The sequence below is a fragment of the Eublepharis macularius genome, chromosome 6, assembly GCF_028583425.1.
Source record: "Eublepharis macularius isolate TG4126 chromosome 6, MPM_Emac_v1.0, whole genome shotgun sequence".
NCBI lineage: Eukaryota > Metazoa > Chordata > Lepidosauria > Squamata > Eublepharidae > Eublepharis > Eublepharis macularius.
This window is the reverse complement of record NC_072795.1, coordinates 124,139,518-124,165,602: the sequence shown is the minus strand read 5'-3', so window position 1 is coordinate 124,165,602 and position 26,085 is coordinate 124,139,518. Positions and strand designations below refer to the sequence as shown.

General features: G+C 44.3%; 2 protein-coding genes across 2 annotated transcripts in view; both read right to left on the bottom strand.

The window, feature by feature from the left end:
- LOC129332089 (dual specificity protein phosphatase 13-like) overlaps positions 1–15,641 on the bottom strand; it is a 20,432-nt gene extending 4,791 nt beyond the window's left edge. Inside the window, exons 1-3 of the mRNA XM_054982922.1 lie at positions 15,564–15,641; positions 3,216–3,440; positions 918–1,104 (exon numbers count right to left, since the gene is read on the bottom strand). Coding sequence (XP_054838897.1) covers positions 918–1,069 — 152 coding nt within the window. The 5' untranslated portion in view covers positions 1,070–1,104; positions 3,216–3,440; positions 15,564–15,641. The remainder of the gene's footprint in view (positions 1–917; positions 1,105–3,215; positions 3,441–15,563) is intronic.
- LOC129332090 (dual specificity protein phosphatase 13-like) lies at positions 11,355–26,085 on the bottom strand. Its single transcript, XM_054982924.1, has 3 exons — positions 25,892–26,085; positions 15,564–15,781; positions 11,355–12,368 (listed from the first exon to the last, which is right to left on the bottom strand). Exons 1-3 carry the CDS (start codon positions 26,035–26,037, stop codon positions 12,157–12,159), a joined length of 576 nt encoding a protein of 191 aa, XP_054838899.1. The 5' UTR covers positions 26,038–26,085; the 3' UTR covers positions 11,355–12,156.

The following is a 26,085-nucleotide window of genomic DNA, read 5'->3' as shown; positions in this document are numbered from 1 at the left end:
TCAGCAGCAAACTGCTCTTTCTGCAGACTTTTTGAGTGGTGGCAGGAGAATTTTTTAAAAAATATACTGCTGTTCAGCTGACAGCATGCTGTCACTTATGGGGCCTCCAGTAATTCCTCAAGGGGCATTATGTCACCAATGGTACTCCCCATGATTCCCATCAGTTGTTAGTGAAAGTCAGTGGGGTAGAGGTGTCGCTAGTTCCTCTTTTTCCACCCCCTTTCTATTAACCAACCCAGGTCCCATAATTTCTTCCCCCAATTAGGCAAAGGCGCTAGCCCACTGGAACAGATTATAGAGATGGTACAGTGTAGTACCCAAAATATCATACTTTGACCAGGAAGACCTGTGTTCAAATCCCTTCTTGGCTAAGAAACTCATGGATGGCCTTGGCCCCATAGTCTCTGTCAGTCTAAGCTATCTCTGATGATTGTGGGTAAGACTAAAAAGGGGAATATTTGCTGTCCTGAGTTGCTAGAAAGAAATATGTGAAAAAATGAAATAATAAACAAATGAACTGGCAATAAGGCTAAAGATCTCTGTACCAGGAAAATTTTAACCAACTTAATTTCTGTGCTTGTTTTGTTTACTTAACTAGGTTGAACCAGGTTTACCTCATTGATACCTAACCTAAACCTTCTGCTGGCAGCATTTTTTAAAAAGAAAACTGACATTTTCTGCATTGTGACATCACTTGCAGGGAAAACCCAGAAGTGACTTACAGTAGCTCTAGGAATTGCTGGGAACTCTATGGTTTTACTGGGTTTCTGAGTTTCCCTGGAAGTGATGTAACACAGTTACGCCAACAGTACGAACCATGTCCCTGCCCCCACCCCCCAACTCTGATCAGTTGCCAGCTTCTGGCAACCCTATCTGGTAGGCAAATAACAACAAGTCTCCCCTCCCCATTCACTTACGCATCTCCAAGATAGATGTTTGGCCACACTTGGTCCACATGGTTGTCGGATCCTCCTCTTCTCCATATCAGCCTCTGGAGTTCAGAGAGTGCTGGTGTCTGATAATGCTTTTGGCTGTCCAGGCTGCTGCTGCTCTTGGAGGCACAGTTCATGCCTCTTTTTTGCCTTTATGCACTGCTAATGGTCTCTTTGGGAGACAAATACAAAAAGAGGAACACAGTTGTGACTTTTCGAGACCTTAAAGAACACCATGCACTCAGTTCTTTGTTGCTGACTGTTCCCCATTGATGGCATAGCTGCCTGGCCATTCACTCTGGGGCCCCCTCTCAGAGCCAAGCTACAAGTGACGCCTGACACAGGTTGGACACTTGTCAGCTTCCCTCAGGTTTTGATGGGAAATGTAGGCGTCCTGGTTTTACAGCTTGGCTCTCCATTACAGCTGCAAGACCAGGATGCCTACATTTCCCATCAAAACTTGAAGGAAGCTGACAAGTGTCCAACCTGTGTAAGGCATCACTTGTAGCTTGGCTCTCATTCTCCTTTAGAGTTCTATTCAAAGTCTTAAAGGTACAGTGCCAAACCAAGTCTGTGCCTGGAGTTCTAGTCTGACATACTGACCACTGTATTACTCTAGCTCTCCATCAGATGTGTATTGGCCCAAAATGGGCAGGGGGAAAAAATCTGTTGTTTCTTGCCATGTGCCTGGCACTATAACAAGAAGGGTTGTTGAGCTTGTGGAAGTCTACAATACATGGTTGGTCAATATGTTCAGCTTGTGGTTCACAAGTTTGTTCAAATCTGGACTGTGCGTCAAACTGCATAGCAGTGCAGAGGAAGTGCTGTTGGGGGGGGCAAAGGGGGCAGGCCACATTGCTGGTTTTAAATTGGATGAAGAGAAAGTTTAAAGGTGGATCCACTTAGTTAAGAGTTCTAATAAAAGCTACATATCAATATTTTTCTTTCAAGAAGGAATAGAGTTAAGAGAGGGAGGAGGGAAGGGAAGGTGGGATTAGTTAAGCAGGTTAATAAGTGTTTGAATAATGGTGACAAATGATTGTTTTCTTTTTTATATATCATTTTTGGTAACCAATCTACTGAAGATGATCTGGCACTATGACAATCCTTATTTAATCACCTTTATAAAAGAATCTATTTTTATATATTATCTTTACCAATATACTAAGTATCATCAATATAGAAATAGAGCCTTATATCATTATAAAGATTTTTCAATAATAATGTCAGGCCTTTGGATAATGCTTAAGAAAAAATTTACTCATTTATTTAACTATTTTCTATAGGTAGTAAACATTGGAAAGAAAACTATAATATCATTGTATGCTATCTTTAACATCTGTAATAGAATACTTATTTGATATTATTGTATAATAGCTACCTTTATTACATTTGTAACTGTTCATTAAGCATAATTTAATTAAACATTATTTTTTTTAAAAAATATAAACTAATGGTGGATCCATGCATTAGGCCTCTGTTTGGTGGAGGGGGTTGATAGCTTATCTTCATTGGTTTAGCTTAGAATAGGGGGTGCAGAGGCATTATGGCAAGATGTGATGTCACTTACGATCAACAGAAGTGACATCATCACCTTGGGGTGATGCTCTATATTTTGCCCAGTTAGGTGCCAAACTGGATGTGCTATCATGTGCAAGCATAACACCAGTGCTCATCTATCCCAACTCCCAGTTGCTCTTGGGGGTTTTCTGGTTGTCAACCCTGTCTCAGGCCCAGGTCTTTCACACCATCTGCTACCCGATCCTTTTAACTGAAGATGTCGGGAATTGAAACTGGGACCTTCTGCCAAGCAGATGCTCTGCCACTGAGCCATGGCCTCCGTCAAGCCCTTATGGTCCCCTGTTGGGAGCCCTTTTGCAGCCTGCATGGGGCATAAATGTGGGAAGCAGGAACAGGTTGTCAGCACCAGCCTGTCCACAAGAAGAGGCAGCTGGAGAAGGCCTCTTGAAGACACAAGCAAGAGACAACCGCAGCTTCCTCTGGCACAGCACAGGATCCAACTGCACTTTTGCTGCAGTGGTCCGGTTCAGATTTCCACAACGGCAACAACATCACTGGCCAGCAGCACTGGGTACCTGCACTCCTCCACACACAAAAACTTGCCTGGCTCGGCCAGAGAACCAGCCCGGTTGCTGGGCTGTATTTGGCTTGGTCAGTCATAGGTTGTGCTGTCTTGTCTTAATGCAATGAATGCAATTCAAGAGATTTTTTAAAATTCCTTCCTTTTCTAAAGGCAATGACCACAGAAGGGAAAGTTGTTACCTTTGTGCCTTGTCCCTTTTGGATATTTAATATCCTGTCTTCCACAAGGCTCACAGCAACGCAGCCTGTCTTCTGCTCCTCTCCGTTTCTTTTCTTAGTCACTGCTGGCTTTGGGTAAACAGCATGCCTCCTCTGTAAGCTTATGGATTAAGTTGCTGATACTCTGTTATTTGAAGTGCTTGCGGTTTTAAGTCTCGCAGCTAGCAGGGTTGGCTGTTCTACATCCTATAATTAGGAGAGAGAGAGAGAGACCAAAAACACCTTCCAGATAATTGCAGGAACTTCTGTCTGAGATGATACATCTTCAGACACAGAAGGAAACTTTTAAGTACAGGCATTCCCCAGGGTTATGGATTTCTAGCTAGAGAAGGAACGGCCAACCCTTCAGCACCAAGGCTCCTGTGTCACCCTGTGCTGGATCTTGCACTGTTATTGCTCTATTGCAGTCATTTGGATTGCAATGGATTGGCTCATCCACACAGGATGATAATCCAGTTGGGAATGTTTGCTACAATAGTACAGTATGCAGCTGCAGCTGCTGTGTCCGTGGGGGGATTTCAGCCAGTGCACCTTTCATGTCCCAGTGCTGCAGAGGAGCTGAGAAACAGCACCGGCCAGTTAGGTGGGTAGCTGTGTTGGTCTGCAGTAGAACAACAAGATTTGAGTCCAGTGGCACCTTAGAGACCAACAAGATTTTCAGAGTGTAAGCTTTCAATAGTTAAGAGCTCCCTTCTTCAGTCACAAGTAGGAACGGAGGCCGTTTCCACACATCTTACTGGTCTCCGGAACGTTGCGTGAAACACCCAGAAGATAGCATCTTCTCACACGAAATCGCACCAGGAAGACGCGATGTCGCGCAAAACTCCCGCATGATAGCATGATGAACCTTCATGGGGAACGTTATCAAAAGGTTTACTGAAATCCAGGTAAATCATGTTGACAGAGTTCCCACGACCCAGTAAGCTCATCACTTGATCGAAGGAGGAAACCCGGTTGGTCTGACAAGATCTGTTGGGGGCAAAACCATGTTGACTTCCCCGGATCACTAAGTGGTCCTTCAGATGCACAGCTCTGGGGAATGGTATGTATTAAAAAAGGAGACCCCCAAATGGGCTCAGAAAGCGTCCACTGGGGGAGGAGAGGTCCTGCCTTTCTCCCAAGTGTTTCCTCTCTGCAAAAACAGTGCAGTGTGTGTGCACGTGCGCAGTGGTGTAGCGTGCCTTAGTGGTGCCCGGGGCAGAAGGTAGTGCCTTCTCCCCTGTGCGCACACGCACAAAGCGAGCATGTGCTCCAGAACCTGTGCAATGATGTCACTTCTGTGATGTCATCACGCAAGGGAGTGCCCACCACCCTCCCAAGAGCGCTCTGCGGTTCGGGCCGCTTGCCTCACCGCCCCTTACCTCTTCACCGTAGCTGCAGGTGGCTGCGGCAAAGAGGTAAGAGGCAGGGAGGCAGGCACGGCCTAAATCGCAGGAGCGCTCTGGGGGTGGGGTGGTTGGGAGGAACCCTCTGAAGATGCTCTGTGACAAAGCTCACAACGTTTTGTCATTTTTAATATTTATTTATCATTTTACAAGGCAGCTATTGACACCATTCACCATTTTCACCATTAGGTGATGCTCTGCAACCACATAAGAAAGAGGATAGAAATACAGAGAGAGAGGAAAGAGAAATTAGATGGCCCAAGCTGGTTATCCTCACATTCCAAGATGATTCTCTAGTTTTAATTATTTTGCAAGGAGCAGCCATGTGAACTAGATCTGATTTCATTACGACAAAGAGAAGCCTTCTGGGATTATACATGGGATGCTGGTTTGGCTGTTTTTGTTTTTTTTCTAATGTCAATTTGGACTTTATTGTAGCACCTTAACTTTAAGTTGTGCTATCCGTATTGAGCAGTAGCTTCTTATATGATGACCCTGTCTGCATATTTCTTTTTCAGGCCACAAGCCCATCCTGGTGTGATTCTGTAGGATGTATTGTCAACTGTACTGCTTAGAATATACAGGAATACTGATACCTATAGAAGCTAAGTACAATTGATGGTTGTTGTGGGTTTTCCGGGCTGTATTGCCATGGTCTTGGCATTGTAGTTCCTGACGTTTCGCCAGCAGCTGTGGCTGGCATCTTCAGAGGTGTAGCACCAAAAGATAGAGATCTCTCAGTGTCACAGTGTGGAAAAGATGTGGCAGGTCATTTATATCTACTCAGGAGGGGTGGGACTGAGCTGAGCCATCCTGTAGGAGTTTCCCAGGGTGTGGAATGCTAATGGCGGGAGGCTTCACTGTATCCTGAGGAGGTTCTTTTGCATATGGATTGGTGCTTGATGTGCTAATCTTCTCTGCAGGGCTATGGTCGGGTGTGGAGTGTTTTGTTAGCCTGGTGTTTTTCAGAACTGGAAACCATGCTCTGTTCATTCTTAAGGTTTCTTCTTTCCTGTTGAAGTTTTGCTTATGCTTGTGAATTTCAATGGCTTCCCTGTGCAGTCTGACAAAGTAGTTGGAAGTGTTGTCCAGTATTTTGGTGTCCTGGAATAAGATACTGTGCCCTGTTTGAGTTAGGCTATGTTCAGCCACTGCTGATTTTTCAGGTTGTCCAAGTCTGCAGTGTCTTTCATGTTCTTTTATTCTTGTCTGGATGCTACGCTTTGTGGTCCTGATGTAAACTTGTCCACAGCTGCAGGGTATACGGTATACTCCTGCAGAGGTGAGTATATGTAAAATATAAAGACATTTACAAGCCCCTTTTGGATGGGCCAGTGGTGGAGTAATGGGTGGAAGGTTGGACAAGGATCTCTAAGTCTTGTGTTCAAATTTCCACATTGCTGGGTTATTCATACTCTCTGCCTAGGCACATTCTCAGCCTAACCTAACCCACAAGATTGTTGTGAAGATAAACTAAGGAAAGGAAACTTATGAACACTGCCTGAGATTCTAGAAGGAAGGGTGGGATAAATATGGGCTAGACAGATTTTAACTTTTCAGGTGCACTTTCTGTACAGTTATATGATATTACGGACCTTCCACACTGGCATTGGGAAATCCTGACCTATCTTGGTGATTGGTTTTTCCATTATCTGTTATCGTGTTGCAGAATTTGTCAGCTGAACTTTTGAAAAGTGATTCAGCTTAGCTAGCACGAGGAAGTTGCCTGATTTTATTGTTATGGGAGGAGATGCCTTTTGACCCATTTTCTTGAGGCTGCATTTTCTCAGCACTAAAGCGGCAAGAGAGGAAGGGGGGGGCACAAGGACTCACAGGGGAGGGGAAATTCTATCTCATGGTCCTGCCCCTCTTGCGATTTCTCTGTTCATCCATAGTTGCCAATGTTTCCTCTCCTCTTTCCAACCCACACAATTGCCCACCCCTCATCCATCCATGATTTACTTCCTCTTGCTGATTCCTTAAAAAAAAAACATTTGGCACCCCAAAATGTCAGCTAGATCACTGGCTACTTTTTAGGGGGAGGGGGTTAAACCTCCTATTTTAATTCAGTGTTTGATGTTTTTATGAAAACCTAAGGATTACTACAGGATTGTAGAAAGATATGCCCTACCCCTTAGGTGACTCACCTCTGGGCATTCTTTGATCTGTCCAGTGGGGCTACCAACTAAGGTTGCCAACTCTGATGGGAAATTCCTGGAGATCTGGGGGAGGAATCTGAGGAGGGCAGGGTTTGGCGAGAGGAGGGACCTCAGCCAGATATAAAGTCATAGATTTCACCCTCCAAAGCAGTTTCCTCCAGGAGAACTGCTTTCTGTAGTCCAGAAACCAGTTGTAATTTGGGAAGATCTCCATGTCCTACCTGGAGTTTGGTAACCATACTCCCCACTGCTATTGGCTATATGACAGAAAATGGCAGATATTCTACCACAGGCCATCCCTTGCCCTTTGAGAACTGTGTTGCCTGGAATTGGAAGAGCATATTGTTAAAGAATGTTTAGGCCCAATGTATTGTCGAAGGCTTTCACGGCCAGAGAACGATGGTTGTTGTGGGTTTTCCGGGCTGTATTGCCGTGGTCTTGGCATTGTAGTTCCTGACGTTTCGCCAGCAGCTGTGGCTGGCATCTTCAGAGGTGTAGCACCAAAAGACAGAGATCTCTCAGTGTCACAGGAGGGGTGGGGTTGAGCTGAGCTGAGTCATCCTGTAAGAGTTTCCCAGGGTGTGGAATGCTAATGGCGGGAGGCTTCACTGTATCCTGAGGAGGTTCTTTTGCATATGGATTGGTACTTGATGTGCTAATCTTCTCTGCAGGGCTATTGCCGGGGATAGAAAATAAGCAGTGGCTGAACATAGCCTAACGCAAACAGGGCACAGCATCTTATTCCAGGACACCAAAATACTGGACAACACTTCCAACTACTTTGTCAGACTGCACAGGGAAGCCATTGAAATTCACAAGCATAAGCAAAACTTCAACAGGAAAGAAGAAACCTTAAGAATGAACAGAGCATGGTTTCCAGTTCTGAAAAACACCAGGCTAACAAAACATTCTATCCCCGACAATAGCCCTGCAGAGAAGATTAGCACATCAAGTACCAATCCATATGCAAAAGAACCTCCTCAGGATACAGTGAAGCCTCCCGCCATTAGCATTCCACACCCTGGGAAACTCTTACAGGATGACTCAGCTCAACCCCACCCCTCCTGAGTAGATACAAATGACCTACATCTTTTCCACACTGTGACACTGAGAGATCTCTGTCTTTTGGTGCTACACCTCTGAAGATGCCAGCCACAGCTGCTGGCGAAACGTCAGGAACTACAATGCCAAGACCACGGCAATACAGCCCGGAAAACCCACAACAACCAATGTTTAGGCCCATTTCATGAAATCTTGCTCTGAGCATACATTCAACCTATCAGTACTCAATATATGTAAACGAGTAAGATAGGCCTTGTTCTAGTGTCAAGATCCTGCCTCTGGGTGAGACAAGTCTCCGAGCAAAGTAGAAGCATTTTTCTGCTTTTGGTTATTCTAATTAGATACATAAGGTTTCAACTTTGTATGAATTCCATCCCCAAGAGAATATCAGATATATGGCTCCAGCTTCTCAAATGTTTGCATAATTCGTCATTTAAGCTTGTCACATGTCATGTTTTCTGGGGAAATGCATCATTCTGCATCATTTTGACAAGGTGCACGCATCATTATATCACAGCCTTATTCTAACCTTTGATCTTTTATTCTGTAAACAAATAGCAATTATCCTGTAAACAACCATATATAAACAACCGTATATAAGATTCTCTGATCAGACTGGTCTTTATGCATTTCTACCAATGTGTCATGGGCTTATCAATACAATGCAATAAACCCATATTTCTTTGAAGATCTCGCTGACTGATGTCTTGATTTGTGTAAAGTCATTGGCTGAAAGGGGAGAACAAATTAAAATGCAGAGTACTATAAGTCCTCTTTCACATATCATAGACACTGATGCACAATTGCTCAAAACGTGCGCTGAGGAGCACAATATATACGCACACATACCCTTCTCTTTTGGACATAAAATTGTGTGTGTCCTCACACCAGTCTCTTACTTTTTCCACTTTACTGCACTTAAGGAGCAATCCTAAGCAGGTCTACTCAGAAGTTCCTCTTTATTCAGTGGGGCTAACACCCAGAAAAGTGTTCTTTGGATTGCTGTTTTAGTATTGAATGACTGCATTCCTAGCCATCCCCGCCTTGGTTCTCATTGCATTTGATGACAAGTACTCTGAACAATTCAGATAGTATAATATGCTGAAAGTGGTGCATAGTGCTTATTTATGAGGTCTCTAAGAGCTGATGCTACATGGGAGTGGTGGAGAGAAAACAGCTTTGGGTAGGGGAAGGAAGGTGGGAGCAGTCTGCTGGCAGAGGCGGCCAGTCTTGGAAAATGAAGGGGCAGAATAGAAACTATAAGAGCCAGATTATTATAGAGTCTCTCTACATGAGACATTTTACACAGGGACGCTCAAGTGTAGGGAGAGACAATGTTAGCCGGGAAGCATAGTTTAAAAAGACAGAGCTGAAGACCAAGGAGAGGTGAAGATGAAATTAACAAACCCTCTGAGGAACAGTCTCCACAGGCTGTCTTTTTAAACTACCCTAGTGTAGAGAGGTGAGCCTTTAACTCTGTCTTTTTAAACTACGCTTCCTGGCTAACATTGCATCTCCCTGCACTTGAGTATCTCATGTCTCATGTAGAAAAACTCATAGTGTAGTGCTGTTAATGGGTTATATACATTGACTTACATCCCTGTGGAAAAGCACTACTCATTTAGAGCAGCAGAACTTTTTCATTTGTTGACAACTACATACAAAGTCCATAGGTGTGGTCTCCATGTTAGAGGATGCATCCCCCCCTTTTCTCTCTTGCAAGATGGAATGCTTTTATTAAGATGGCACCTGTTGCCACATGAGCATGCATAATCATCACTAGGGTTCCCAGGGGCCAGCTGGTGGCGGGCAAACTCCCAGGAATTTGCCCCCTCATCTGCCGATCGCCCAGCGGGAGCGATTGTCAGGAGCGATAAGTGTCCCGTGATTGGCGAGAGGGGGCAAACTCCCAGTGGTTGCTTGCCACTGGCAGGCACCTCAGGAATGTGTGCTGCGTGCACACTCCCAACCAGTGTGGCGACATCACTTCCGGAAGTGACATTGTTGCACTGGCTATGGGAGCATTCCCACGCTTTGTTTGGGGCCGATTTAGGCCCCAAACAGGCTGAATCAGCCCCATGCAGAGCAAGAGAGTGCTCTTGCAGCCGGCGTGGTGACGTCACTTCAGGAAGTGATGTCATCAGGCTGCCTCCGGAACACGTGCGTGCTTTGCGCATGCCTGAAGATCTACGCACTACAGGCATGGGGTAAGTACCCTCCCAGCAGGAAGATAGAGGGACCTGTCAACCCTAATCATCACACAGTTTCATGACAGGCATTCCCATCCATGTGTCCACATGTGCAGGATGGAGGGAGAGATTTCTACTTCTAAGATGCTACCTACTAACTCCTCACGATGCTACAGACAAGTGATCTGCAACGTAGCACCCTCCAACGGGATTTCCTGAAGCCCATTTAATTCTTCAACAGAGCTTCTTTTCCTGAAATCAAAGCGCCAGTCCTGGCTTTCTTCTTCTACATTGGAATAGGAAGGGCTTCAGAAGAGCCCAGGGGAATCATCTACATCTTTTCCCCCTTATAACATTCAGTAACATTCAATTTATATACCATCCTCCAGGACAACTTAACACCCACTCAGAGCAGTTTACAAAGTGTGTTACTATTATCCCCACAACAAACACCCTGTGAGATGGGTGAGGCTGAGAGAGCTCTGAGCAAGCTGTGACTAACCCAAGGTCACCCAGCTGGCTTCAAGTGGAGGAGTGGGGAATCAAACCCAGTTCTCCAGATTAGAGTCCTATCGCTCTTAACCACTACACCAAACCAGTTCTCTTCAGAAACAGCTGCCTCCATCATCAAAAGAAGCTTGTTTTGCAACCTCCAGGGCTCATTTTGAGGGGGAAAGCACAGGAACGCAGTTCCGGCAGTTCCCCAAAGAGGTCACATGTCAGGTGGCCCCGCCCAGCTGACTCTCAGCCATTTGGGGCCCGTTTCAGCCTGGATTGGGCCAAAACGGCCCAGATCGGGCCTCTGACGGGTGGTGGATCACTCTCGCACTCAGCAGCAGCCCATTCCTGACCATTTTGGGCTCCTTTTCAGCCCCTTTTTGCCATTTTGGGCCCAATTTCATCCCTGAATGGCCAGGAATGGGTCCAAAACAGCTGGGATAGGTGATGTCAGGGGGTGTGGCACATGCAAATCAGTTATGCCAATGACACACTTCCAGTAATGGCAAGGGGCGTGGTATATGCTAATGAGTTATGCTAATAAGTTCCTCCATGATCTCTTTTTCTACGAAATGACCCCTGGAAACCTCTCAACATTTTGTGATTGGGCTCAGCGCTCTGTGGCAGCCATTTTGCTACTGGCCCCTGTGGCAGCCATTTTGTGGTAGAACTCCCTCTCCTCAAAATTCTAAAAATTCCCCACAGGCACAACAAGATTAAGGGGCTCTGTTGTAGAACAGCTGCCTCCTCTTGGACAAATTTTAACAAACTAATTTATTTGAAATCCTCTGTACAGAACGGTGACTACAGAATGGAGCAGTATGTACATGCATACGGTGACTACAGAATGGAGCAGTATGTACATGCATACAGTGACTACAGAATGGAGCAGTATGTACATGCATTATTAAAGATAACAGTGATTTGTGTTTCAAAAGAAAGGCACACCCTTTCTCAGGAAATATTTATTTTTTGTTCACATGGTTGGCTGTTATCAGAGAAAAAGAAACCTGTAGTTTTTGTGGGCTCATGGAACTAGTTCTAATCTTTGGATGCTGGTCAATGACCCTAAACTTCACATTCATTTATAAGTCAACAAGAATGACCTTCAGTGTTGTTTTAAGAATACTGACCTGCCTAAGTGAAACATCTGAATATCCTAAAAGCACAATAAAAGGCTTAGTAGTAGTCATTTTAGTAGTAGTATTCATATTAGTATTACTGTTGTAACATTATTAATCTTTCATGCCCAGCATTCCATCTTCCTTTAATAATGAAGAAATTCCCAACTTCTCTTATAGGATTTCAAAGGCTAGATATAAGATTCCTAAACTCCAGGTGTGCCTGGAAATCTCCCAGAATTAAAACTGATCTCCAGATGATGGGGATCGGTTTCCCTGGAGAAAATGGCAGTTTTGGAGGTTGTTGTCTATGGCATCACATCCCTGCCTTCTCTCCCCAAACTCTTCCCTTCCAAGGCTTTGCCCCCAAATCTCAGGGGATTTCCCAAGCCAAACTTGGCAACTCTATAATACATTCAAATGTGTCCAAAAAAAATTCTTGAAATTCTCCATTTTCCAGAGGTTGCCTCCATTTTTCTTGCTTCAGCTTAGAGAAGTTGACATGGGCTTATCTTATACAGCAACTCCAGATCTAGATCTTGCAGCTGTTTCAGGAACCCTCGGTTTGGTGAAATGGCTCTGTGTTGGAGAACCCTTTCAATAGCCTCCCTCAGTGAGAAGTTCTGGTAGATCATGAGATAAGCCAGCACCAAGGCTGCTGATCTGCTTTTACCCAGAATGCAGTGAACCAAAATCTTTCCTGAAGAAAAACAATGTAAAAAGATACAAGTGTGAAACCCTTTGATATTTCTTGTCTCACCAACTTTCTTTGCAATAAGGAATTTGGGTTCCTTTGAAGCAGATGAGAAACAATCGAATTTCTTATCACCAAGAAAGTTGAGTAGACATCAGTAGGATTCTGAAGAGACTTTCTTAGTAGAGCTGGCAGCTGGCAACCCCTGAGAGATAGGAAGGACAGATACTCATCCTAACAGTATCCTGTGACACTATGTAACCAGAAGTGACATCACCACCTCATAGGACACTCTAGGATTCACCCAAACCTCTAGAGTTTTTAGCATAGAGTTTTGTGTGACTCCTAGAGCACTCTGAGATGCAGTGATGTCATTGTCAGTAACACCACAAGAAGTGATGTCACAGGACATTGTTTCAGCCTGCCCATTTTCCTCCAATTGCTCATGGGGGACTGAGTTGGAGGTTAAGAGGCTGCCCACCAAAGTAGGCAACCTGACCTCCCTACTATTTAGGATGGCACTTTACTGGAGAAGTCAATGGGCTTAGAATGGTGTAACTCTGCTAGGATGGAACTGCAAAAAGCCTGGATGAACTGACTGCAGAGGAGGCAAAAGGTAGATACAGATGTACATCACTGGAGTGCACGGCCCACTGTGGAATTGTGCTCAAATGTATTTGGACAGATGTACAGTCTTTCCTTCTAAACTGAGCTTTAGAAAGCTGGTTCTTCTTATTAGAAGCTGAGAACCAAGCTACACGTGACGCCTTACAAGGGTTGGACACTTGTCAGCTTCCCTCAAGTTTTGATGGGAAATGTAGGCATCCTGGTCTTGCAGCTGTAATGGAGAGCCAAGCTGTAAAACCAGGACGCCTACATTTCCCATAAAAACTTGAGGGAAGCTGACAAGTGTCCAACCTGTGTCAGGTGTCACTTGTAGCTTGGCTCTGAGACTGCCTGCCCTCAGTGCTTTTTGTCTATTCTCTGTGATGTCATCATGAGGCCAGTCACTTTTCTACTTTTAAATAGTTAATTGTGCTTGTTTTTAAAGGCAATGAACAAACGTTCCACTGAATTAAAAAAAAGTTCATGCTGTGCTTTAAAAATATGGGGGGAAATCAGAAAGCCTGGTTGAAGTAGCATTTGTCAGCATGTGAACGGCTAATTGCTCTATTGGTCCCCTTATTTGTGAAGAAAACTAGATTCACTCATGGGTGGAGGAGAGGGGATGTATTGGCTTGTTTTCAGATATGTGTGTATGAGGGCAGGAACACGATGGAATGGAGTTCCAGAACCTCTTGAAAATGGTCACATGGCTGGTGGTCTCGCCCCCTGATCTCCAGACAGAGGGGAGTTTAGATTGCCCTCCATGCCGCTCGGCAGCATGGAGGGCAATCTAAACTCCCCTCTGTCTGGAGATCAGGGGGCGCGGCCACCAGCTATGTGACCATTTTCTCTGAGTTCCACCACCTCTTTTCCCACAAAAAAAGCCCTGGTGTGTATCAATCAATGTTTTGGACTAGAGGTGAGGGTCCAGTGCAACCAATCCAGACTGTGGCAAGATCTCTATGCTGACAGCGTTCTTTTTTTTTTTCAAGGAACGAAGGGACAGACATGTACATAAACCCGCACACAGAGAGGCTCCCTTCTTCCAAACTCTATGCACTCCTGCCTCTGAATAATTCTGAAGCACACAGAATTCTCTGCTTCATTCCAAGTAGCAATTGGACAACTTATATTAAAGCCCCTTCTTCACTGGGCGGGGACGTAACTCCTCACTTTCCCTGAAGTCAAGCCGAAAGGCACAGAATTGGCTTGTATGTGGTCATTCTCACCTATCATTGAGCAGCGATGAATCGCTGGGAAAGCTCCATTCCTGCCTCCTTTTCTGTTGCCCCCAAGCATCTGTTTCTCCACCATGGGATAAAAAGAAAATCTAAAAATCAATTATTTCTGATACCCAGATACTTAGCCTCCTATACAATATTCCCACCAGTGCCAAAGCAAAAAGAATAAAAACAGAACTTCCCCCTGCCTACTTTCAAACCAGCGATTCATCCATCCTGTGTTGAACTTTATTTATTTTTTTAAAAGGGGGGAAAGTGGGGAGCGGGAGAAAATGGAAAGGAGGGGAGAGGGAGTGGCTGGCTAGACAAGAGTAGCCAATCACATTGCAGTGGGCTGGCAGGGTGGGGGGGGGAGAAGTGGAACACAAAAACAGAATAGAGTGCACGGGGAAACAGCCTACTGCGAAGCAGATTTTTAAACAAAAGTCATGGTATATGCGCTCCCAGGAAAGCCAGGGAAAAGCCGCAAAGTGGCCAGAGTGACTATTCATGGCGGCAAATCTGGTGCAGATGGTCACAAAATATGATGCAGGATGGGAACTGAACTGGTGAAATAGACCTGTGCAGACTCGGCTATAGATTCTCTATGAGTCAAAGTTGCTTCCATCATGTCTTACATTAAAATAATACATTAGGACTTGCCACTGAGAATTTGAAAGGGATCCAGGACTGCTACGTCTCTGTAGTTGGAAATTCACAGATTGTGACACCATCAGAAGGTTGCATTGGATAGAGTTCTGCTCAGTGGGGTTTGGGGTCATACTGGTGAGGGTGGTAAGGAAGGCCCCTGACCTTCTATCATTTTGCAGAATGTGCAAAACAGAGATGTTCAGGAGGGTATTTTTATGAAGGGATTAGAACTGTAACATGATGGAGCAGCTCAGGAGGCTGCTTCTGAAAGGGATAGTAACAATAAATCTAATTCACAATACATGTGGAGACTGGGGTCATGAACAGACTTTCTGTGAACCTGAGATAAGCCCCAGAAAAATCTGAAATTACTGCTTCCCCCAAACACACGCTTTTGGGGGGGGATAAACCCCCTGAAATCGTGGCCATTTTCACACTGCTTACACGATCATGCAAAACTCCCGGGAGTTCCGGATGAAGGTAAGTAGTGTGGAAACAGCCTTGGACTCAAACTGATGCTGGGAGTTTTGTAAATGAGGTTCATTGTGCCTCTCTTCTCTACAAACAAGTGCACAATGCTGTGATTTACATCAGGGCCACAGAGGCAGCATGAGGTTTTAAGCCCCTGCCCATGCTCTCCTGATCTGAAACAGCTCTAGGGAGTTGGTATTTGCACAGATACTTGTACCAGCTTCATTGCAGTCCATCCAGACAAGACACTCACCTTGGGGAGCACTCAGTGCTTTGTGGATATACTCTGAAGCAGGGTGAAAATGTCCACTAAGGTCAAAGTCAGGGTCGTCTTCTGCCGATATTCCGTGGTAATGGATTTCCTGGCCATAGAAGGCTTGGCATCCTCGGCTCCCCCAAGCAGCGTGTGCAGCATTCAGTACGTGGCTGATGCCCAGTCTTCTCAATTCTTCCTTGTCATGGGCTGTCACACTACCGGGGAAACATATGAAAGTTGACAGGCCAGTGAAAGAGCAGAAAGCGGTTGAATCCCATGCCCTCCTTCATCCTTTGCAAACTAGCATCAATAACACCCCATTTACTCTAGTGTGGAGATGTCCCTAGGGGCTAACTTGGCCTTTGCTTGGCTTGGAGGGTGCAGAATTTTTTTTTAAAAAAGAAACCTCTGAAATCCCGAGGTGCTAGCAAATCATGTCTTTAAAAATATTCCCTCTGGGATTCTCAGAAGTCTGTGCCTATTCTTCTGGAGATTGTCCCGTTGCTTTTAAATCAGGCTTTGTAGGACTTTTCTGCACAGGCTAAAATGTGACAGGGGGCACACTTTGAACCGATTATCTGGATAAGCCCTTCGCTAAGCTCAAGCATTGAGGATCAACATACAGCTCACTCCAATTTCACTGTACGGCATCACCAGCCTGGGGCATTCTCAGAGTCCCACCCTAAACTGCAGTCCAGTTCTGCTTTGGCAATAACAAACAGCTTTCAGACTCAGAGCAGCAGCTGCTGGATAATCTTTGTACACAGAGTGAATCATCTGTTTGTCTCAGCACAAAGAGTTATGTACACAGAGTCCAGAAAGGACGAGCCACCCTTCTTCTCTTTTGAAATAGGGGCTGCTTATTAAAAAAAAAAGAGTTCTAATTTTAGCCTAAATGTTTTGCAATTGTAGCTGCAGTAGAAAGAGTACAGTTTTAAATTTCTTCTTTCCTTTCAACAGCACAGAATTGTTTTTCATAGGCCATTTCCACACATGTTACCAGCTTGCGGAACATCGCACGAAAGACCCGGAAGACAGCGTCTTCTCGCGCAAAATTGCGCCAGGAAGACGCTGTTATCTGGGAGTTTTGCGTGAATCATGCAAAACTCCTGGATAACAGCATCTTCCTGGCACGATTTCGCGCAAGAAGACGCTGTCTTCTGGGTCTTTCGCGCGATGTTCCGCAGGCAGGTAAGACGTGTGGAAACGGCCATAGTTTTCTAGAACAGGTTTTTTGTGGGGAGGGGGAATATGCTGTGGGTATAATAAATTCATGAGCTCCTGGAGCACATGGTATATTCCTGATGCTGATTTCTCCTGGCAGAGTTGATTCAGAAAGACTTTTACCCAATTTATAATGGGAAGCTAATGAAAGACATTTCCGTTAATCTGCTAGATTTGCCATCCTGTGCGTGGAGCTTGGACATCTTCAGTATTCCAACTGATTTCCAGAGATCAATTCTCCTGGAGAAAATACTTTCAGGTAGGTAGCTGAGGGAAAATGGCTGCTTTGGAGGGTGGACTCTATGGAATTATACCTCACTGAGGTCTCTCCCCCAAACTCTGCCCTCCCCAGGTTTCATCCCCAAATCTTCAGGAATTTCCAAACCTAGAATAAACACTCCTCTATGGGTCTGAATTGTGCCATCTACACCTTTCTTCTGTATTGACATTGTTGTCTTCTGGGAAAGATCCTCCAATTTAACACTTAAACATTGGGATGCGGCATCAGATTCCAATATTGCAGATTATCACATCTTTGCCAGTATTTATTAGATTGTATAATGGTTCTCTCTGTAGTTTGCTATATCTTATAAAGTGATCGGAGCCATGCATACAATTAAAGATCACTTAGACAATATTTTATTTGTATCATTCTCCTTGCTTTTCCCTTTCCTCTTTCTCTGCCTGATTATACATTACTTTGTTAATCACAACGCTGCCTCCCCACCCCCCAGTGTTGCAGACAGCAGTGTGGCTGGTCCAGACCTGGTTCTCCAACATGCCCTGTCCCTTGCCAGTTCTGGTAGCATGGATGAACGGATATCATATCCAAAGCTGCATGTTCCAATACAAGATTGTGGTATTTCTGGTTAAAAAATTTTTTCCATTGAATTAGGCATCTGTTGATTAAATTCTGAAGCACCTTGGATAATAGCTGTTTACTCCTTTGTTATTTATTTATATACCCCACCTTTCTCCCCACTGGAGACCTAAAGTATTGTTCTCAGCAGTCAGGATTTGAACCTGGGTCTTCCAAATCCTTGCCTAGCATTCGAACCACTGTATCATTGGTTGTCAACTTTCTTCTTGAACAGCCTCAGCCAGAATGAGAAATGATGCTTACAGCTCTGATCAGAGATAAAATACTGTCTACCTTTGTGGTTAATTGGAAACCAACTCCTTATTGACTTTCTGCATGAGACGAGAAAAAAATGAATTGATGATCTGTGGATTTGATTTCTAAGAAGATAAATGTGGGAAAAATAAATAGAAAGGGGGCAGTATTGAAAAGGTAAATTTTAGAGGTATTAAAACTACAAGTATAATGTATGTAAAGATATGATAGGTGTTGTAGAGGAAAATGGAAAATGAAATATGTATTATCTTTGGTTTTTTTAAACTTTAATTTCCGTTCTTCTCTTTTTATCTCCCCCCCCTCTCTTTCTATTCTTTTTTCTTTCATTTCTCTTTTCTCTGCTCTTTTTACTGGGCTTTTAATCTTATTAATAAAATTAAAAGTATTATTTTTTTAAAAAAGAAATGATGCTAATCAATTATTGTTTGAATGGTTCTTTGGATGCCTGCAACCAAAATCTCCTGATTTGTCTACTGATGTGCACAATCTGACAGCTTTTGCACCGCACAGATCACAGAAAAAATAAGGTGACCTGTACGTTCCTCTTGGCAATCATGCCCAGGCTTCTCCTCTTCTCCGAAGATGTCTGACACTATATATTGATGCTGCCAGTATCTCAGTCATCCTCTTCTCCTATTCAGTAGCATCTCTTGTGTTGCAATAAAGTTAATTAAATATTCAATGTCTGGCCAGGAATGTGATCACAAAGAAACTTCAGTCTGCTTGAAAAGATAACGAACAAACGGTTGTTTTAGGTATCGCTTTACAAGGTTCTGAATTTTGTGAAATGTCATGTGCGATCTGAGTGTTTGTTGAGCGAGTCAAAGCACTTGCAAGTCTGTTAAGAGGAATATTACTTGAAGGGTATCTCCTCTGTTTAGGAACAAATTTTGAATAAACCACAATAGAATTGTATACACTGATAAATCGGCAATTAAGATCCATTTCATAATGATAACTAACTTCCTTGACTGTTGTTTGGACTACACTGTGGCCTTGATACCGTCTTCTAACATTGGGTCTGCAACAAAGGAAAAGGAACGATTTGCAGCATGTGAATGACTTCTAAGAGCATCAGGAATCCACTTGTGATGAAAGCAGAAAATCTTACCCTATTGTAGTCTCTTTTCCAAGTCAAATCCAAGTACTCTCTGCTAATCTGTTATGGGAAGGGTGCTGAAGTTCCATTTGGACAGGCTCATTTGTTTGACGTGGAAATCCTGGCTCCAATTTTTATTTTACAGCACTCACAACCCTGCTGATGTTAACTGCACATGACATTGTGTGCGTTGCAGTGAGTAATTGATTGGGGAAAGAGCTGCCCGAACTTCTGCCTCAACTGAAACATAAAACAAAGTGTTGCTGTGGCCTACGATCAACCAGCTTTCATCTGGGCATCCTTCTCTTGTGTTATGAGAATTGCCAAATGAACCAAGAGTGTTTTCTGTTTAAAGATATCATGATCATACATACACAATTCATTATGGGAGGAATTTTTCACACTGTTAGTGCAATAAAAGCCACCACTAGGGTGAGCACCAACTCCCCCCCCCATTTTCTGCCATTTAACACTATTCAGTCTGACAGCATTTATGTATTTACTACATTTATAGTCCACCTTTCTCCCTTCGATTCAAAGTAGATTATCCAGTGTAAATCAATACAATATGACGAGACCTCCAATAAGCAATGTACTAGGACTAGGATGACAGAAAACTGAACAAGCATAGCATATTAGACATGATACAATGAAGAACTATGGTATTACATCAGTAGAAAACAATGCAGTGACAACAAAATTTAATCTGCAGCAGATAATATGTCCTGTTTACAGTGGTATAAACTACAGATCATTTTTTTAAAGTGAAGTGCTTTCTTAAATCATTCGGTTAAAGTAAAACCCTATTACCGTTACAGAAAAACCCTCTTGAACAACTCGGTGTAATGTAGTTTGAGAAATGACATCTGTTCTTTTCTTCCACATTGATTTAGGCAGGGCTCATTTCGAGGGGGAATGCGCCGGAACACAGTTCCGGCAGTTCCCCAAAGAGGTCACATGCCAGGTGGCCCTGCCCACCTGACTCTTGGTCATTTGGGGCCTGTTTCATCCTGGATTGGGCCTCTGATGGGTGGTGGATCAGTCTCCTGTTCAGCAGTGGCCCGATCCTGACCATTTTGGGCACCTTTTCGGCCATTTTCAGCCCCCTTTGGCCATTTTAGGCCCAATTTCAGCCCTGAATGGCCAGGATTGGGTCCAAAACAGCCAGGATAGGTGATGTCAGGGGGTGTGGCATATGCAAATCAGTCACGCTAATGACACATTTCTGGTGATGTCAAGGGGTGTGGCATATGCTAATGAGTTATGCTAATGAGTCCTCCAGCTCTTTTTTCTACGAAATGACCCCTGGATTTAGGAGAATACAATATCTTGCTCAGAGATGTGACACTGAGCTATGCCAACGTGGTTGATATTATGTAATTATCTGGCAGCAGACATAGTCTTTCCTGAAAGATTCTGCTTGTTGAACACAAGATTTTTGACCTGGACTTGGTGGGTCAGGGACTCTTAAATGGCTGTCTCTTGGTAGATGTTTTTGACATGTTCCTCAACACCACGAAGATGCAAAAAATTCAAAATTTTCACACTGAGGCTGGAGAAGTAGTCTCTGCAAAGAACTCAGTGGCAATAATCCCTAATATTTTGTGACTGGTAGACCGCACCAATGTTCCAACGATTAATTGAATCACACTGATGCGCACGTCATTCAAATATCTTCTGTGGGATCACATTTGGAACAACAACCCACAGCTTATGGCTAGCACTTAGTGTGCGTAGCAGTTATGGATGCTTATTTGTGGACATCATGCTTGCCATAATAACCATATTTAAGGTAGTCTTACCATCTTTTCAAAATCTTCCAAATGAAAATAATATAATAATTCTTATTTTTTTTATATATTGTGGATACCTTCTCACTCCTTTCTTGATGACACAATTTAGTCATACACAACATCAGGGTTCTTTTTCTGGGGAAAGAGGTGGTGGAACTCAGTGGGTTGCCCTCGGAGAAAATGGTCACATGGCTGGTGGCCCCACCCCCTGATCTCCAGACAGAGGGGAGTTTAGATTGCCCTCTGTGCAGCGCGGAGGGCAATCTCAACCCCCCTCTGTCTGGAGATCAGGGGGCGGGGCCACCGGCCATGTGACCATTTTCAAGAGGTTCCGGAACTCCGTTCCACTGCGTTCCAGCTGAAAAAAAGCCCTGCACAACATTAAACATACAGTTCAGTAATACACTGTCCGAATAGGAGATCATGTTTTGTTTGGGGGAGAAAATGTTCACAACCATGTGATCTTCCTCGTTTTGGCTCAGTCCAAATAAAAGGTGGTTATACTCTTACAGGCCCTAGCAGATACTTGGAAAGTAGATACCCATGGTTTAGAGAAGATCATGAGCCTGCAGTGGTGTAGAGTCAATCCGGATATAACACAGGCAGATTTGATATGGGTACAATGTGACTGTCATCTCTTACAACAAACCCTTTTGTTAGTGTCCAGAAGGCTCTTTTTTTGCTGACAGCCTTAATTATCCTGAAATCTCAGCAGTTTACGCAACAAGATATGATTCTACTTGCTTCCCTTATGTCAGCATTACTAAGATTTCTGCCTTGCTTCTACTACATACTTAGAGGCAGTTGGCAGGCTGTGGTTTATTCTTGAATGTTTGATCCTACACTGCAGGGAAATGACATTGTTTGTAGTGTGGCATTAAATATGTGCAGAGGAAGCGAGGGACTTCCCAGTCGCTTCAGGTCAACTACCTTTGCACAGACCGAGGCACTGAAATATTTACTGAGAAATCAGTTGGTACCAGAATTTTAAAATGGGATGATAATTTACAATAACGATTCTTTAATAGATGCCTATGGGGGATAAATTTTATGAATTTTTTTCCTATCTCAAATTGTGGGTTTGCCAAGAAGAATGACTTAACTTGAATTTTGTGAACTTTGTTACTATGCACAATTTTTTTTTAAATGCTTTCTGAGCACCAAGTTTTCTACCAGTCAGTGATGCTGGACAAATAGGCCTTGTAATGCTATTGCTCTCCCTGAGCAAATACCAGGCTCTGGGGGGACTGGCAGCACGTCAGAGCTGCAGTGGCTCCCAGGCCTGTTTTGAGCAGAACCAGGATGCTGAATTTGGACTCCTTGCAGAGCTGACTTGTCTATTAGGCGGGCTGAAGCAATTGCCTAGGGTACCAGTATGGAGAGCAAAACAAGAGGCTCAGAATAGGTCCCAGCCAGGGCTGGATCCGCTGTGGCACTACCAGCCTTAGTGAGTGAGGTGGTGGCTGAGGCCAGGGCATGCTCACTGGCCTGCCTTCCCCCAGCCACGCCACCCTGAAGAAGGGAAAGAGGGAGGAAGAGGAGGCAGACATCGGCTTCATACCACCTGGTTCCTTGCTGTTCTGGTCCCATACCTGCTCAACACTGGCAACCTTGGATGTAATGTGTACTACACAAAGGAAACAATTTGTTTAAAAGCAATTCTTTAAAAATGGATTCTGAATGCACCATCTGGGTTCCTTTATGTACTGACTGTGGCTGATTCCACACACCTTGGATAATGCACTTTCAATGCACTTTATCAATCGTTTGAGGTGGATTTTTTGTTCCGCACACAAAAAAATCCATTCCAAATGATCTATAAAGAGGATTGGAAGTGCATTATCTAATGTGTGCGGAATCTGTGTGCCAAGGACAGAGTTCCAGCCCAAAGATTTGGGGCACCTTCAGTAACCTATGACTTTGGCACACCCCACCAGACCTCAGGTTGCCAATTCCAGGTAGAGAAATTCCTGGATATTGGGGGGCAGCACTTGGAAAGGTGGAATTTGTGGAGTGATGGAAGCTCAGCAAGGACAGGATGCCTTGTTTATTTATTTATTTATGTTATTTATTGTTCACCTTTCTCACTGAGACAAGGCAGATCTACACAGTGTGAGTCTGTACAGTCAGTTTCAAAGGCATTTCAATAAACAATGTAATAGGGTACATAAATGCAAATTTGTAAAGATTTAAACCAGCAGAAATCCAATGAAGAGTTGAAGAAATGCTGAAAAAGAGAGTAAGCAAGTCTGAGATCGATGTATTAAATGACATAGAAACTACCCAGCAAGATCATACCCACAGCAACAGACAGTACACAGTAGTAAAACTCACAGTCCCCATCCCTCTATTGCTTTCTCTTTGAGACCACCATTACAGAACACCCATAAAGTCCACCCCCAACAAAGCTGCCATTTTCTCCAGGGGAATTGATCTCTGTGGTTTGGAGATTAGTTATAATTCCGGGACTACTCCCAGCTTCTCCTGGAGGGAGGCTTGTCAAGCCCCCAGTAGTGGTAGGGGATCCCTCACTGCCAGTGGGTATTTCCTGCTGCTGCTCAGCTGGCTGGCAGAGGGGAAGACGGCAAGAAATGAGAAGAATGTTGGCAGTATTCTGCTGCACTGACATCACTGTCCATGTGCCAGGAAGTGATGTCAGTGTGTCACACTGGGGACACTCTGGTATTTGGGCAAAACACCTGGCAATGAGCAGGACTGTAGGCAGGGATATGGGGGGGGCATGACAATGACTATAGCATCATGCCCAGGGGCGGCACCCGGGTTTCTGGTGCCCGCAGCTGCCCCTATGCGCCCCCCAGACTGCATGATGACATCACGGCATGTGACCATCATGCAGCAAGCCAGCCCCATTGGCCGGCGGGTGGCTGGGACAGTGCGTGGAGGCTGGGGAGGTTCCGCACACCACGCTGGATGCCTGCCGCACCTGGCCCGCGGCTGCTGTGCCCAGCCGGGGGTGTGTGTTGGCGGTGGCAGCGGCAGTGGTGGCGCAGGGCTGGCCAGCTGCTGCAGCAGCTGCAGGCTAGGCATGCCAGCTCTGTGGCATGCACCCCCTCCCCCTCCAGTGCCCCTTTCAGTGCCTCAGTGCTCGAGGCGGGGGCCGGACCTTCCTCAATGGGCACGCCAGCCCTGATCATGCCCCTTCTAGTAAAAAAAAAAAAAGCAGAAGTGGTATGGGTAGCTCTGGAAATAGAGTTTCCAATGATTCCTAGAGCTATCCTATGGGTATGAGGTAAGTGGCCTACCTCACTTGGTGGTAGGGACAATGGTAGGAGCAGCTGTGCGATTTTGACCATTTTGTGTGTCCTAATGGCATGTGACCATTTTGTGTGTCCTAATATCTGCACTAGAAGAAGGATAGCAGAAGCTAAGCCTGACACTGTGGGCTCATTCTCATGTTACACATTTCAGGGCTTGGGTGTCAAAGAAACCTTTTGCATTCCTGAGAGGCTGTTGTTGTTGTTGTTAGAATCATATTTGGGCTGACACAGCAATGCCCAAGTATTATTCAAATTGTAAAACAAACCTTCTAGATAGCCAAGCCAATTCTATTATGATATATCTGGGAGTATTGGTCTGTCCCCTAGGCAGTGAACTATACAAAGAGCCGTTGGGAGCATTTCAAGACAATTGTATTACTATCTTAATAAGGTAATAAGCGGAACAAATCCTGATTAGCTACTTGACCATCTGGGAAGCAAAGGATTTCCTGGTCTGGCTAGAAGCATGTGAGAGGGGGGAAACAAACTAAGAACACAGGAGGAAAGAAGCAGGGAAGGTTTGCATCTCCACTGAAGAGAAAGGATATCGATGAAGTCAATATTGTAAAATAATAATTATTAATTATTAGCCCCTTTCTGTCTTCTCAGTGGAACCCCAGTTTAAATTCAACCTCACACACCACAGTAATTATATTTTCAAAAGATGCTGAGAAGATCATATAGGGATAATGATACTCTAAAATGCTGATTACCTGGTACGTATAGTTATTATCTTGAGATTAGCTATGTCTCGAATTTTACACCTGTGCAATTTCACAGAAAAACTAATACAACACATAGTTTAAATTCTTAAGAATCGCAACTTCATTTTAAAAAGAAAAACAAGCTTTCTTGTACATGTATGCTTTAAACACAAATAAAAGCGTCCAGTAAGAAATAGGGTTGCCAGCCATGGCATGGCCTGGTAATTGGCGGGGGAGGGGAAGGACGTGGTGGGCCACCATCAGCAATGACATGATGTTACTTCTGTAGAAAGTCCGGAAGTGACATTGCTCCTCTTTAAGAATCACTGGAAATTCGATAGTAAAATTTCTGCCGATTCCCAGAAAGGAGTAGCATGACTTGTGAAATTGTCATGATGGCCACTGTTTTATTTTTTTGAGCAGCAGGAAATGGGATTTGTGGGGGAGGAGGGGGATTTCCCTCCCCCATCTGGGGCAGGGTGTTTGGCAGCCTTAGATAAAGTGGAACATTTGTTCCCTCCCGGACTTCCTAATTCTCGTACTTATCTTTGCAGGATATGTAAAGATATCCCTAATCCCCTGTCCATCTTTTCCCACCTGCCAGTCTCTTGTTCCCCCCTGCCCCAGCCCAGTTGCAAATTGTTCACAAGTATGTGTCTGACTCGAGATGCACCGAATGTGACAAACTGAGTTTGTAAATAAACCTTTGCAGTTTGCATCACTTAAACCTTCTGGCTACAGAAAAATGAGCGCCCTTGGTCCATCATTCAAATCTTTTGGCATAGAAATGCATCATCCTGGGACAGACCTACCTGTGCTACTTACTTCTCCTTGGCACTATTCACCATAACCTATATTTATGCAGATTTTCAAAAAATGCTTTCTGTTTTGCAAGATGACTGTAAATTACCACCGCACTAATTTAAACCACCCCAAAGCAACAGAAAACAATGCGTGGAGATGCTTCCTACAATAGAAGCATGCTTTCTTCAGTTCTAACTCTAGAATATTGCTGGATTGCAAAATAACTTCCTTTGGCAACGATTGTTTATTCCAGACTCAAATAATGACTTCATTCCAGTTAATACTTACATGTTGCCGATATAAAGATTGGGCCATACTTCGTCTACCTCTTTTAATTCCATCCTGCAGCTGTCCAGGATATATTCCAGTTCTTTGATGGAAAGCAGAGCAGATTCAGGGGTGCTTGTTTTGTGAAGGGGGGTCAGGGCCATCATATTCAGAAATGGATTGCTTGGCTGTCACGGGATTGTCCTGCAGCCTGG